Here is a 16273-nt window from a genome sequence, read left to right as displayed (position 1 = left end):
ACCTGATACACTATATTGCCAAAAGTATTCGCTCACCCATCCAAATAATCAGAATCAGGTGTTCCAATCACTTCCATGGCCACAGGTGTATAAAATCAAGCACCTAGGCATGCAGACTGTTTTTACAAACATTTGTGAAAGAATGGGTCGCTCTCAGGAGCTCAGTGAATTCCAGCGTGGAACTGTGATAGGATGCCACCTGTGCAACAAATCCAGTCGTGAAATTTCCTCGCTCCTAAATATTCCACAGTCAACTGTCAGCTGAATTATAAGAACGTGGAAGTGTTTGGGAACGACAGCAACTCAGCCACGAAGTGGTAGGCCACGTAAACTGACGGAGCGGGGTCAGCGGATGCTGAGGCGCATAGTGCGAAGAGGTCGCCAACTTTCTGCAGAGTCAATCGCTACAGACCTCCAAACTTCATGTGGCCTTCAGATTAGCTCAAGAACAGTGCGCAGAGAGCTTCATGGAATGGGTTTCCATGGCCGAGCAGCTGCATCCAAGCCATACATCACCAAGTGCAATGCAAAGCGTCGGATGCAGTGGTGTAAAGCACGCCGCCACTGGACTCTAGAGCAGTGGAGACGCGTTCTCTGGAGTGACAAATCGCGCTTCTCCATCTGGCAATCTGATGGACGAGTCTGGGTTTGGCGGTTGCCAGGAGAACGGTACTTGTCTGACTGCATTGTGCCAAGTGTAAAGTTTGGTGGAGGCGGAATTATGGTGTGGGGTTGTTTTTCAGGAGCTGGGCTTGGCCCCTTAGTTCCAGTGAAAGGAACTCTGAATGCTTCAGCATACCAAGACATTTTGGACAATTCCATGCTCCCAACTTTGTGGGAACAGTTTGGAGCTGGCCCCTTCCTCTTCCAACATGACTGTGCACCAGTGCACAAAGCAAGGTCCATAAAGACATGGATGACAGAGTCTGGTGTGGATGAACTTGACTGGCCTGCACAGAGTCCTGACCTCAACCCGATAGAACACCTTTGGGATGAATTAGAGTGGAGACTGAGAGCCAGACCTTCTCGTCCAACATCAGTGTGTGACCTCACAAATGCGCTTCTGGAAGAATGGTCAAAAATTCCTATAAACACACTCCAAAACCTTGTGGACAGCCTTCCCAGAAGAGTTGAAGCTGTTATAGCTGCAAAGGGTGGACCGACGTCATATTGAACCCTATGGATTAGGAATGGGATGTCACTTAAGTTCATATGCGAGTCAAGGCAGGTGAGCAAATACTTTTGGCAATATAGTGTATGTTACATGAGCCCATATTATTTATTTCCCCTCACATTGTTCAAAGTGCTTAATAATTTAGATGAAGATAAGATAAACTATCACTCTAACCGGCACTCATGAATCAGACATAAGTAAAAAACAAAACAAAAACAAAACTGAGCTCTATTCAGGAAATAGGTATATCACAAAGTTTCTCTGGGAGCGTTTAAAATTTCCACCTTTTCTGTATCCTCATCGGCTCATTGACGCCATGACAGCATTCGCATTTCTGTCTGGAGTCATGAAATTTTTTCATAATGGAGCAACTCCGCTGGGGAATTCATGGAGGCTTCATAGAACAAATACTGAAACAACAGAGAGATTCAGAGGCTTATTATAAAACTCATTAGCCGAGTCCCTGAGCCGACACGGCACTCTGAAAACTGCTGGTGATCTCTGCTAGGCTGCTGTCCCTCACCAGCCTCTTATCCACCATGATGGAAGCGACTCCAGTGATATTAACATTACAAATTAGAGTCAGGACGTACATTCGGCTGTTGAGAATGAACAATGTTTTTGTTGAGTTTGTCGGTGTCGGATATATTGCTCTATTCTCTTTTTGCCACAAAAGCCTCTTTGTCGCGCTTGAAAAGAACACCATGAGCAGAAAAATAAAAACATTTCATCAACATCTCATGGCAATTGAAGCACTTACTGAAAAATACTCCATGCAGCAACAGCTGGAGGTCTGAAATCTGATGCTAATGATGGATTTGACCACGGTAGGGCCGAGTTTTCTGTAAACCGCTTAGCCTACAATTTATTCAAGATGTCCAAGGGTATGGTTTAGCATGAACATACAAAATTTTGCTTTATACTAGCATAACATTTCTGAAAGATACTGAGAAATAACTGAGGTCCTGGGACACTCACCCTTCAGTCTGCCACTCAAACACCAAAACACTGCCAAACCTTAACACCCTGCTGTTCTACAAAGCCATAGCAAGAGAGTTGATCCTTAGCTCAGACCTTACATCAAGTCCTGCACAAAAAAACATGATCAAAAAACATACATGTTGCCGTAATTTTTTTCTGTTTGTTTATCACATAATTTCTCGAAGTTGTAATTTCACCTTGAGTGTGAAAAAAGTTCTGACATGATTCATTTCATTTTTTTTTATATGTATGTGTTTAATTATTTACATTTTTGAAGGAGATTTCTTAAAAATCAAATTCAATGAATCCTTCCTATTTGGTGAATATGTATCTAATGTAAATGTAGAAATGTACAAATAAATATACCAAAGAATCATTTCCAATTTCTAAATGTTATATCCACTAGCCTTTAGATTTTTTTTTGGACATTTCGATTGGTTTCTTTCGAAACATAGTAATCTTCAATGGAAAAATACAGATACTATTTCCCCTTTCTGTTTAAAGCTAAAGAGTGTGCCAGAGCAAATTTCTATTAGATGTGGTTCATTGTGCATTTCCATGTGTTCGTAGATGGCACACTTTGAAAAACATTGTAATTAGGTAATTAAGAAAATTACCTAATGGGAGGCAGCATTAGAACATGGAAATTTTCATGTACTGGTTCGACTGATAAATATTCTGAAAAAAGAGCAGCAAGATTTCCTAAAAGTGTACAGTCAGAGGGAGGCTGAAACACACCTTCACTACATTTATTTCAGAAAACGAGGGAAAGACAAGACACTATCAACGTGTCAGATCTTGACATCTTAAATATTTTTCCACTTTTTCTTGATGCTATCACCACCATGCTGCACCATGTGTACAGAAGGGTGTTCTTTGGGTGTGATGATATTTTACTGCACTAAACATACCATTCAAAATGATGAAATTATTATACCTTTCTCATCAGACAATAACACATTTTACCACATGGCTCTTTCTATAAGTTTTTCATCACAGGAGATTCATCAGAACAAAGGACTTTGCATTTTGTTGGAAATATTACAAGCTGTTAAGTGTTTTTTTTGTTTTTCTTACAATATATATATATAAATATTTACTTTTTGAAATGTAACTGATGTCGAATTGTTGTGGTATAAGAGGAATAAAACACTTTGGGACATGCTGCCATAGGAAAACAATAGGAAAACTTTGTAGTGGCAGCACATCAGACCACCATGTCGTTGATTATTTTATTATAACTGCACACTCAGGTGTGTTTTAATATTATAACAACTATATCCTGGCACAGTCCAAAGTCATTCTTGGCCCTACTGAAAGAAATTTAAATTATTTTATAAACGCATAAACGTTATGAATGCATAATCATGTCTACTTGAGTATATTTATGTAGTTAACGCATTTTGTTTAGTAAATAAATTAATCTGCATGTTAGGTTTAAAAAAAATGCATGAACTACAGTATGACATCATTTTCATTTTCATGAACTATTAGTTTGATTCAGAAGACTCTTCTTAAATGACCTCAATGTGCCACTTCAGCGGGCGGCTTGAACAATCCTGCACATCATGAATGACGACTATGCTTTTGTTTTGTTCAGTTTAAAAAAAAAAAAATTAAAGCTGGGAAAAAATGTAGGTTGCACAGCATTTCATAACTCCTTCACACGATAAAATACAGACAAGAAAACCGAGCACAGGAAGGAGTCCAAAGCAAACAGACCTTTAAAAACTGTGTATCCTGCACCACAACATGAGCTTCCTCCTACTGAGCCCTCCAATCTGTCCAAATACACCATGTTCCACCATCTCAGAGAGCTGCAACCCAAAATAGATCAGCGCTGACATTCACCTACACTTCCTCTAGAGCTGAATGATATGATTCTGAGCTGCTGTCACACTATGGGATCTTAAATAAAATACAGTCTAAACAAATAGTGTACTGCCCACAGACTCCATCAACTGCTTCTATTAGACATACTGAATATTCAACTGTAGGAAAAAACGTATTGGTTAGAAAGATACAGATCATTAACTGGGCATGTGCTCATATTAGTGAATTGATTATTTTAATAATGAAACGTTTGATTAGACTTCACAATTTTTTGTTTGCGTTAAAGAAATTTGCTCAGAAAGTTGAATTTACACACATAACATAAATCTGGTGGCTTGATACAGCACTATTGTTTCTGTCAGTGACTGACTACAGATTCAAATTAATTCCTGTATTTTACGCTTAGCACACTTTCGTCAGAACAAATACAACTTTATTTTGCTGTATATACCCTAAGACATTTTTCTCACCATGACAAAGGTACTCCCCTCACAGGGAGTATAGAGTTGTGGGCGGGGTTACAAACAGGGAGGAATAACACGTAACCCCGCCCACAACTCTATAGTTTTATCTAAACATGTATTTTTGTATCATACTTACATGTCTATATAATGTTAGCCAACATGTCTATATAATAAAGTCAAGTTTTTTTTCCCCCAATGTAAGTCATTATACATGTATTAATCATTCCTTTTCTTGCTACACAACTATAATCAGTAAAAAAACAGGTTGCTGTGCTAAAAAAATGTCATTAATCCTGCACGTTCTTCAACCAATAATTAAATTCAATAATAGTAACACATAACCACCTACTTAGTACATGATAAAAAAAAAACAATGACGATGTTCTGTGAAAAATGAATAAAGTTGTGTATCTGCAAAAAATGTACAAACTTTAAACGTAAAAATGTTACATAAATCCCACATATATATGAAATGCAATGCATCAAATTATTATATCTGCCTTCAACTTACTCAGGGTCAAAACTTTGTCGCTCTGTATCATAATGCACAAAACTGTCAAAAAGAAACATGATATTTGTTTTGGTTTTCATTCATTCCCAAGCATCTGAAGGTTCAGGACACAAACTCACTACGTGCTTTATTTATGGCAAACCATGAATCATTGCCAAAGGCTTGTAGTGGGGTCAAAACACAGGCCATCAAAGTAATCACAAGTATATCCGTAACCGGCAACACGGGAAACACAGGCAGGACTCAAAACTAGGAAACACTAAACATAGATAAGGAAAAGAATTGCATGATAAGATGTCTATACGCTGACAAATTAATCAGCACAGAACCGCTGGATACAATCTGGCAACAAACCAATGACTAGATAGGAGCAGGAGTAGAAGAGAAGCCAAAATAAACATAAGCACATGGCATTTGTTGCCAGGAGAACCACAATGAGATGAGGGAAACGTGATGGGGCATCATGATTACTTGCATCTTGCCTAAAGATTTGGCTAAAAAAGGTCAGTTTTTTTATGCTGCCCTCTAAATGGGACAGCTTTCAGATTAGAGAGTATAAACAGCATAAATATGGCATAAAAATGGCAGTTGCCTATTGTAAAGAATGTAGCAACATGGAAATTTTACGTTCAGTTTTTTTTATGTTAGCTATTAAATATTATTGTATAAATGACTTTATTGGAAAGTTCTGTCAACAGGCTCTACTAGTCAACCTTTGCAAGACTCAGACAGATATATTTTTCTTTCAACATTTCTAAACTGTTAAAATTCCATGGCCAGTGACCTTTATGCTGTGCATAACGCAATCGGAATGGAAACATAGCTGATTTTATTAAGCAAGGTTCATGGCTTTCACCCCAGGTTTCTGCTGGCTTTCAGCAGGAACTCTCAACCAGGACCCAGGGTGCTCTACTTTCAGGTTTCTATAGCCACACTGAAAGAAACGGAAGAAGATACAAGAGATGAAAGGGAAAAAAGTCCTCATTTCGGGCTATTATTTCTTCCAGGCATCCCATGAAAGCGTTATCTCATTTGTGAATGTAAAAGAAGGGGCAAAAGAAGGTCAGAAAAGAGTAATGAAGCACACCAAGTCTGTTTTACACTCTGAAAACACACCAGATGGGCCTGATAAACACACTCCGCAATGGTTTAAAGGGGTTTAGTGAAAGGCATGTGCTGTCTACCCACACATCAGACACACTGCTTGCCACCTTTCATATAGCTCTGACCTGTTCCTCAGATTCAATAACACTCATCAAGAACCACCAGTGAACCAGTGCAGCCTTTTCCCTCTATATATTCTTGACTTTTAGATCTGTACTAATGGTCTGTGCATGGATTTGATTATTCTGAAAGTTAGTGTGGCTAGAGGGCTTTTGTTCTTTCTGTTCTCCGCATCTTGCATGATGGAAGAAAGGCAGAGATGAATAGTAATGTTATCTGTCTGATTCTCAACATCCTCCAAAGGAAAACAGCCTCGCAAGGGAGAGGAGATAGAATCGAAGAACCAAAGAACAATCATTAAGACAGCTTTTCTTGTGTTACCAAAGAAAAAAAACACCTTAGTTAAAATATTCTTCTTCTCAAAGACAGTTTGTGGGCAAAATAGTAAAAAAAAACATATATACATATATTTATTTATATATATCTTACTCCATGATGAAGTGTCAATCTGTGTGCATTAATCTGTGACGACTGAGAGGATTTGCAGCTGAGTGTAGATGAAGGAGCAGCAGCAATGAAGTGAAGCAAAGTCACTAGCAAAAGCAAAGATGCCCGAGTTTCCCATAAACCCTTTCCACACTCTTATTGCCAGAACTAAATACTAAATACTACGGCGGTGGTAGCTCAAGTGGTTAAGGTTCTGGGTTGTTGATCAGAAGATCATGGTTCCAGCCCAACCACCATTGGGACCTTGAGCAAGGCCCCCAACCCTCCAGGAGAACTGCATCATGGCTGACCGTGTGCACTGATCCCAACCCTCCAAGGATGGGATACGCGAAGAAAGAATTTCACAGTGCAGTAATGCATATGTGACAAATAAATGCTGCTTACTTCTGACACCAATAACGTCTACAAAAATTCAGTAACTATTCATATTTTTGTCAGCTTTGTTAAAGCAGCTACAATCTAGTTACCTGGTGCCGAGCACTTGGCTCTGTTCATCAAACCATGTCTGCAGTTAAGTGGGGTTGAGTGGGCATGGCTAACTTTCAGAGCACTTCCCACTCCACTACATCAGAGCTAATACACCTACTGGAATGCTTTTGGAGGGTAGAAGGAAAGTGGAGAACTCACAGGAAACCAATTTTTGGACAAAGGGTCAACATACATAGAAATTCAGATAGATACAAATAGTAACCGGAGCTCAGAATAGAACCGGGGACCATGTGATGTGAGACAACAACGTAACTGTGTCACCCCTGAATAAATCTATTGGTCTATTTAATATGTATTCAGACCAAGATGTTAATGATGTACGGAAATGATTGCGCCTGCCTGGTTGAGGAAGTAGTCATGACTAGTCACTAATCACAGAGAAAAGATCAGACTCAATACATTTGAAAAGAATCATACAGTAGAGTTTTTTTTGTCAATATAACACACGTTACAGCAGCTTCTTTCAGCCTAATCGTTGGCTTGGCTTAGTGGTTGGCTTTTTCCTGGAAAGCAGAATTCTCTGTCATCTTAAGATAAGAGCCAATGCTGACAGGATAAAGGGCCTATTTTGTGACATGCACAGTCTCTGTATCTCCAAACACACCGGCGCTGATTGCCGACAGCTCAAATTGTGCAAAATTGTTGGGACATGGTGAGAATTTGCTGTGGAACAGAACGGATTAAGTCTGACTGGTGCTGCTCGGCAGAAACAGCGGAAGGAAAAAAAACCTGAGCGACAGCGTTACATTCAGCCTCTGCATGCTACTGTGATTTGATTTGCTGGAGAAAAATGATTGATCTATATTTGAAACACACTCCGTTCCTCACGAATGAGATGGCTGAATCCATTTTGGTGGTACAACATGTTTGGGCAATGGAGCTGTTGCTTGGAAATAAAGAAACAGACATGCATATCCTGCTGCTTCTCTCACTGTACTGGCCTGAGCTTAGTTTCATCAAACGAATAAAATAGGGAAGGCAGGGAGGGTTTCTCTTTCATCCTCTTTCATCTCTCCTTTCTCTGCAGCCAACGAGGAGGACAGAAGTGATGAATTGACAGCGGTGGGTTGATCTAGCGCTGGTGTAATGACATCATGAGTAAAGGTCAATGATTTGGGCTCTGAAACATCGTAAATCCCTGCAGATTCTCACTTCAGGCGTAGCATAATACATCACATCTTCCTCAGACTAACGATCTCTCTATGTTACCATGCCATAGAATTGAGGAAAACATGCTGAAACATTGGGTGGTGACAGAAATAAATGGACAGACACAAGCACTAAAGATAGAATTTTCTGGAAGGATTGAAATTATTTTAATAAGGCTTGCATGAAAGTTAATTCTTGACACATTTCTTGTCTTCAGTCTTCATACCAGAAGGGATACAACTTAAATTATTTGCTTACTGAGAAGGACACTGATGGAGAAACTAAAGAATGTAACTATGGTGAAAAAGCTGAATGAGATGACAGCAGACTTTAGTCACCACTCTGGCTTTTTTTCTGAGCATCTTGAGAGCTCTCTACTAAAGTCATGTACTTGTTGGTCCACAGACTGACAGCTGCTCCCAAGCTTCGAAGTCATCCACTGACCTGATTTCATTCTGCCTCTTCTCTTCTCCCTCATTTCACCTCTACAATGTCCCCATCTCCTGTTTCTGTGCCCGTCTTTCTCTCTTCATCCTGTCACACAGCTTTCTAACCACAACCTTGTGGATCTTAAAGGTTGCAATCTGATTAGCTTGCCGCTCTTCAGTGTATCGCTTTCAGCAGGGAGACAAACTTTTGGGCACCGCAACACAATAAACTGTCACAAAGCAGGTGGACGTAAGTGCAATCTTAATGTTTGGTCTGAAACAGGCAATGGTCAATCAAGCAAACAGAGCAATACAGGGCAACCAAAGCATTGGGGAAATAAAGCTCAGAGTAGCACACTGAAAAGAAGGCAGAATGTTGCGAGCTGTTTACATAGACAGGGTAATAAAAAAGGGACCCCTTTACTGATCAAATAAATTCATGGACCTTTAGTACATATTTATTTTGTAAACACAGTCTAGTCAAATATTAGGCTCACTATTAAGATGTGCACAAAATTATTCTGGCTGTTTATTGGAGATTTTTTTTCCTGCTTTTACTGTCTTGTTTTTTTTCTGTTTTGTTTTTTAATTATTGAGTCTTAGATTAAACCCTTTCAAGCGAGCATCTAAAAGCAGGCTAATGAATATAAGAATTTTGTAATAAATAAATAAATAAATAAAACTTTTTCAAGTGCAGAGAGATTTATACTTGTACAACAACAGCAAATAATCATGGATCACTGGGTTTAGCAGACCCCCTGTCTGGTACCCAGACTCCAGTTTAAGAACATATGGAGACTAGCTCCTGCTAAAAATTTTCTGTATATCCAATGTGGATGTTTGCAATTATATTTCTGACCCTTTTCTGACCGTCCACTTTGCGTCCACTCTGAAATCCTCGAGGAACAATTACAATTACAGCTACACAATGCTGTACTGCATGACAAGTCATAGTTTAACACTGATGAAATGTAACTTGTTACACACTTGTTACACTTTTCATTTCTGCAGCAATAATTAAATCAAAATACTGAATACACTCCTGATACATACAGGAAACCAACTTGTTAATAGGTCTTGTAAGTAACATACTTTAATATTTATTGCACATATTAGATTTATTGTAATATTTTTCAGTGGCATGGTGCCATTACTGAGTGCTTTAGCCAGAAACATTGATGACGGCCAAAAATATTGACAGAGTCATCAATGTTTAAATGGCTGGCTGTGGAGCTTAGGCTGAACCCCAGTGCAGAGCCTCATTAGCGAGTGCAGGTTCACATCTCAGCACATTAACTGCTCATCACTTCAGCCCAAACCACTGGGCCATCAGCCAGCTGACATGATGAGCATGATATGGGACAGAGAAACATTGGCCTGCATTCCTGGCAGCTCAGCTGGCGCTACCCTAGAGTCTCACCGGACTCTCAACAAAGCCAAGGAGAACTTTTGTGGTTTTCAAGTCTGCAGGTGTCTGTGGAGGCTTACACTTTGGAGAGTTTGGGGTTGGTTAGGGGTTTCAGGTCTGGTGGTGGCTTGAGTTGGAATTTGGGGTTGGTCAGGGTTCTCAGGTCTGGAGGGGGCTTGAGCTTGAGTTCAGGGTTGGTCAGGGTTTTCAGGTTTGGAGGGCACTTGAGCTGGAGTTCGGGGTTGGTCTGGACTTTCAGCTCTGGAGGGAGCTTGGGCTGGAGTTCGGGTTGGTCAGGACTTTCAGGTCTGGTGGTGGCTTGAGCCGGGTTTTGGGGTTAGTCAGGGTTTTCAGGTTTGGAGGGGACCTGAAATGAAGTTTGGGGTTGGTCAGGGCTTTCAGGTCTGGAGGGGGCTTTAGCTGGTCAGGGTGTTCAGGTCTGGAGTGGGTTCGAGCTGGAGTTTGGGGTTGGTCAGGGTTTTCAGGTTTGGAGGGGGCTTAAGCTGGAGTTTGGGGTTGGTCAGAACTTTCAGGTCTGTAGGGGGCTTGAGCTGGAGTTTGGAGTCTGGGGTTTCACATATGGAAAAAAAATCTGTGCTGCAGTTTTGGGTTGTTCAGGGGTTTCTGGTCTGAAGGAGGTGTGAAATGGAGTTTGGGGTTCCTGCCAAGAGAATGATGAGTTTGGGGAGCAGCAGACCATAGAGAGTGCTGGGACTGTGTGCTTACCAATGTTCCATTCTTTATTTCCACAGCACTATTTTGTTCACAATGCCTAAGGGACCCAAACCAGGGCTTAAACAAGGACTAGAAATGTTCTTGCATCAGGGGAAATTCCTGCCACACTTCAGTCTTCACACATTTACCACAATGTTACAGTCAATACAAATGTGAAATGATTTGCCTCAGTGGGAAAGACATGGAGGCAGTCTGCAGTGCTTATAGAAAAATGATGATCCAGGATAAAAGTCTGCAAGACGCACTGGGTCTTTTTGTACTCTAAGCTCCCCTTCTGACAAAATTTCCTAAACATTACTTTGTTTGTGGCTGGCAAGGTTAGTGGCATAAGAAATGAGACTGGCATTGTCCCTTTCAAGCCTGCTGCTTCATCTCTGGCTAATGGACCACTGGAGAAAAGATGATGAAAAAAATTTCAGCCTCTAGGATATGGCAAACTAAAGGCATTTAAGACATTGGAAAACAAGAAGTTTGGAAAAATATATGATACCATATAGGTAGACCAGGTACAAATTCCCAGGGAGGTAATGTAAAATAATAACAATTCCACAATGCTCAACTGGCAAAGAATGAACGTGTCAAACCACTGGAGCAGTGACTGAGATGAGGGATGGAGCTGTTATAAAAATTGGTTTGACTCTGTGGGAACATGACAGCCATAATGCCAGCAGTGAGAACAGGGATACTGTAACTAAAAGCAGTCACCTGAAATTAACATTTTACCAAGCTTAGTTTAGAAGAGGGATTCCAACTATCATGTTTTGAGCATTTCCCAGACTTGACTCAAATTTTAATTGAAAATGCTAATTCAAACATTTATTTGAATTTGCACTTACATTTTTGAGATACCACTGAAATTAAATTGTGGAACATCCATTTGATTTTGGATTTTTGTGCACAGAAATAGCTGCTAAAACTAAAGTGCAAATGCAAGACTCCAATTTCAATTTTTAATGTGATTCTGCTATTTACAATTCTCATCTTCTGCTACAAAAATAAAACATCTTTGTAAAATCAACATTCAAATTAACATCTGAATTATCCTTCTTGGTGAGGTAGAGCTGTCAATCAAATGCTGTGGACAAGAGGACATTTTTTAGGTGAGGGAACTTTTTTTTGTGATGAAATCAAAATAACCCAGGGACAACTGTGGCAGATTTTCCTGCAGTGGTAAGAATATGGAGATAATGGAGACTGCTAAGGACATTTTAACGTTTGCCAAAGGGGACATTTCACTACTGATTGCTCCATGGTTGGAGGTGACAGGGTTCTTGATCTGCTGGGAAAGAGTTTGTCTTCCACAAACAGTGTTATTAGAGACGATGAATTTGTAAACTTGAATCGAGTAAAAGACTCGCTGCAGGACAACAAAAGTATCTTATTTTGTGGGAAATAGCACACCCACAGCGTTTAATTCACAGGTCTCCCTTGTCAAAAATGAAAACGCAAAATTAAAAGGGGGTTGAAATAACATTTTATTTTTGTCTCATTTGTACTGTGAGGATGAGAAGATGCAATTGCAAAGTGGAGGATCGGAATGACTTTTCAATATGGCAGAATCACACCCGTTCCTTTCATTCAACTTTGGTACCATAGCTGTTTTATCCTGGTCAGGGTCACGGTAGAGCCAGAGCCGATCCAGGGAACAGAGCACGAGGTGGAAATACACCCGTGACGCTATTCCATAGCAACATTCACACACTCATTCACACCTAGGAGCAATTTATTGTGGTTTGTGATGTTTGAGGGAACAGAAGAAACCAGAGGAAACCCACATGGATACAGGAAAAAGTTCAACAGACAATTAGACCCTTTTGGCACTGAAATGAAATGATTATGCGTTTGCATTTTACATCCAGTGTACAAATGTTAGGCACCAAAATGCAAATTAAATTCCACATTCTACTCTTGTATTTCAATTGTCTCAAATTAATCACATTAATAAGGGATATGGAACTGTAAAGCCATGTTTTAATTAATTTTTCCCCAAATAGATTTCCACCAGAATTTGTCAAGTCTGGAAAATCATACAACCATATTCATGCCTGGGACCAAAGGAAGCGAGAGAAAGGATGGCACAGACGGTTTTGTTTTGGGCAGACTTTGTTTTAGACAGACTGTTGTGCAGCATCTGCCAGATCTCATTGTTTTCAAACCACATGGCCTTTGGAGAAGGAAAAGTGCTTGGCTGTAATGTGATTTAGGATGTCTAATGCTTTTAAAGGAACTGAGTGTCTCTGAAACACACTCATGCGCAGACGAAGGGAAGCTGGACTCCGAATACAGGACAGACCTGGTAATTATGGATTTTGTTTGCCGTTACGATTCCCGTTTAATTCTAAAGTGTAGTCAATTAGTCACTCTAACAGGATTCTTCATTATCGTCACAAAACATAGCAATAAGCCAAGGGACACGTTCAGTAAGCAAACAAATTGGGAAGTTGAGAGTTTTAATTAGAAAAGCAAGGTTGCTAATAAGATTATGCAGTGAACTGGGCTGAAGGAGTTGATCCTCTGTCTGTTTTGGATGATGAAATCTGCCAGCATCATTTGTGCCATGAATATACTGTGGCAGTTCCAGGATGACATCTGGAAACATCTACCGGTGTGTTTCAATTTTTTTTTTTGGTGTGCTTTCTGATCAGAGATGAGAAACTAATAAAAAGTTAACAAATAAAACAACAGCAACCATAAAGTTTGAGCTTTTTTTTCCATAGGAAAAAGCTTGTATTGTTCTGTGAAGTTGAAGGAGCACTGTGGTGTGAAGTTTGTGTTTCATGCCTCACAGCTCTGTGCACCAGCCTCAACTGGCCTAATGATGGCCATGGAAAACAGAAAGAAAGCACAATGCTAATAATTCCCACAAGGTGCTGTTTTCTCTGCATGTGACATGGATAATGACACCCAGTGGCAGCTGTGTGCTTGGATAGAACACCTACCTTTCGCATGTGTGTGTCAGAGAGTGTGGGTGTGAGAGATAGTGGGAGTTATTAGGACAAGACAGGGCAGACACTGGATGGACACTACTAACCACAGCTCATTAACTACAGAGGACCAGTGTACACACACACACACAAACACAGAAATCATAAGCCTTGCGTGTTTTACAGCAGACTTCATTATAGTACAGCAGAGTATAGAAGTTGAACTGCACATTAGAAAACTGATACTTTTTGCTTGCTTGTGTTTCTAAACCCAGGGAAAAAAAAGCAACGAACTTCTAAAAAATAAATAAATAACACACACAGATGGTTCACAGATGGGGTGTGACAGCTCTTCATAAAGCAAGCTAGCTTACAGACAAGAAATTATTACGTGTATCTGGTGGATAAAATGCCTCCAAACACTGTCTATACAATTTGTAGAAAGTTTCATATTTCTTCTGGTCACTAAAAAAAATACATAATTAAGACCCTAAACTCTTGGAACCAGTTCTCTGAATTGTTCTTAGAGTTACAGGTTCAATACAGAACCATACAACAATGCAGCTCACAGTAAAGGTTCTGTGTAAAATCCCTTTATAAAGAAGTATCTTAAGCTATCCTTTCTGGATAGCATAACAATTCAATACACAATCCAATCCATTTATCTATTCATCTTACTATCTGTACATCTATATATTCACCCATCTGTATATCTCTCATTCTACCAAATGGTCTTTGTTCACTTTGTATCTATGAATTCATCCATTTTTGATCTATTCATCCATAGTTGATCTATTTATCTGTATCTTTTCTATACATAAAGAAATAGTTCTCTGAATGCTCTAAAATTTTACTTTCAGTAGTCTGTCTCTGCACATAAACCCACCAGAGATGGCATTTAATCTGCAGTGTTCTCATAGCATTTGACCTCTGTGCACACCTTCTAAGTTGTCTTTATTTGTCACATACACATTACTGCACAATTGAGAAATTCTTTCTTCGCATATTTGGGGTTGGGGTCAGAGCGCAGGGTCAGCCATGATGCAGCGTCCCTGGAGCTCAAGGGCCCAACGGTGGCAGCTTGGTGGTGCTAGGGCTTGAACCACGATCTTCCGATCAACGACCCAGAGCCTTAACTACTTGAGCTACCACCACCCAGGAAAAACTAATTCTACTCTCCAAAATAAGTCAGACGGAGACAAACTTTGGAACTTACTCAAATCCACAGTTAGAGAACATTATCATCAGGACACACACACACCTGGTTGACGATGTAGATTCCATAGTCGATCTTCTGCCGCCGTAGGATGGGGTGCAGGTAATGTAGCCAGTATTTCAGGTGGTGTTCTCTGTGCCGAAATGGAATGATAATGGCTACTTTTTGCTTGGGCCGACAGTCCGGTGGCGTGTACTTGCCCCCTTCTGTCACGTTAGGATTCTCCCTCTGCACCCTCTCCATGCTCATCAGAGAGCTGAACTCGATCAGAAGACGCCCCACTGCACACACAACACAAACACAGTGAGGGAAAAAACACATTATTTAACCATGCTGACTGAATCAATATAGAATAAAATATAAAAATAAAAATAATTGTTCCCTAATTTGAATTTCAGAAGCTTCTCAGAACATGAGAGGAAGAAATCCTTGAGAGGAACCAGATTCAAAAGCGAAACCATCCTCTTTGGGGATTTGGATTGTTTGAGCAAACAATCAAATAGGGAGAAAGAATAAAACTGAAAATCCTGTGGAAGTATACAGGATGATTTAATGCCTCAAGAAATTCAGCAAAAAACAAAAAAAAGTAGCAGCTATAATATGTATTTATAAATTTATATTCTAATTTTATGTAATTATAAGAACATCAATAACCCCTTATTGGATTTATTTTAATATAATGGTTACTAATACTGCCCAAATATATTATATTATATTATATTATATTATATTATATTATATTATATTATATTATATTATATTATATTATATTATATTATATTATATTATATTATATTATATTATATTATATTATATTATACATTGAAAAATTCAGTCATGTGACCCACAGAAGGCATGTCCCAGCTTCCCCCACATTACAAGCTTATTGCTCATCTATAGATACTTAATTATTGACAGATCTTCAGTAACCTATTTATCCTGTTCAGGCTCACAGCAGTTCACATGGAGCAAGACATTCACCCTAGATAGGACATCTGTCCTTCAAGGGTACCATGTGCACACGCACAATTTACACACTGGGGCAATTTAGCATAGCTAATCTATCTACATGCTTGTTTTGGGAAGGAAACCCGAGAACCCAGAGGAAACCCACATTAGCATCTGGAGAACATTTCGAAATTCTATAGAGATTGATGAGAGTTAGAGAGTTAGTTGATGTTGAGTTAGAATCAAGGGTTCATAAACTGCTGATCCAATCAGTAAACTTAAAACACACTCCTAATTTTCCCATCACCCAGGGTACTGTTGGGCTTCTCATGTTCTCATTAT

At 39.6% G+C, this 16273-nt stretch overlaps 1 protein-coding gene across 7 annotated transcripts in view; it reads right to left on the bottom strand.

The window, feature by feature from the left end:
• Positions 1–16273, bottom strand: part of b4galt2 (UDP-Gal:betaGlcNAc beta 1,4- galactosyltransferase, polypeptide 2) — a 132912-nt gene that overhangs the window by 60047 nt on the left and 56592 nt on the right. For all 7 annotated transcript variants that reach the window (XM_058394368.1, XM_058394369.1, XM_058394365.1 and 4 more), the window contains one exon: positions 15029–15264. In XM_058394368.1, coding sequence (XP_058250351.1) covers positions 15029–15264 — 236 coding nt within the window. The remainder of the gene's footprint in view (positions 1–15028; positions 15265–16273) is intronic.

The sequence above is a fragment of the Hemibagrus wyckioides genome, linkage group LG07, assembly GCF_019097595.1.
Source record: "Hemibagrus wyckioides isolate EC202008001 linkage group LG07, SWU_Hwy_1.0, whole genome shotgun sequence".
In the NCBI taxonomy this organism is placed as follows: Eukaryota; Metazoa; Chordata; class Actinopteri; order Siluriformes; family Bagridae; genus Hemibagrus; species Hemibagrus wyckioides.
This window is presented reverse-complemented; position numbering and strand designations above follow the sequence as displayed.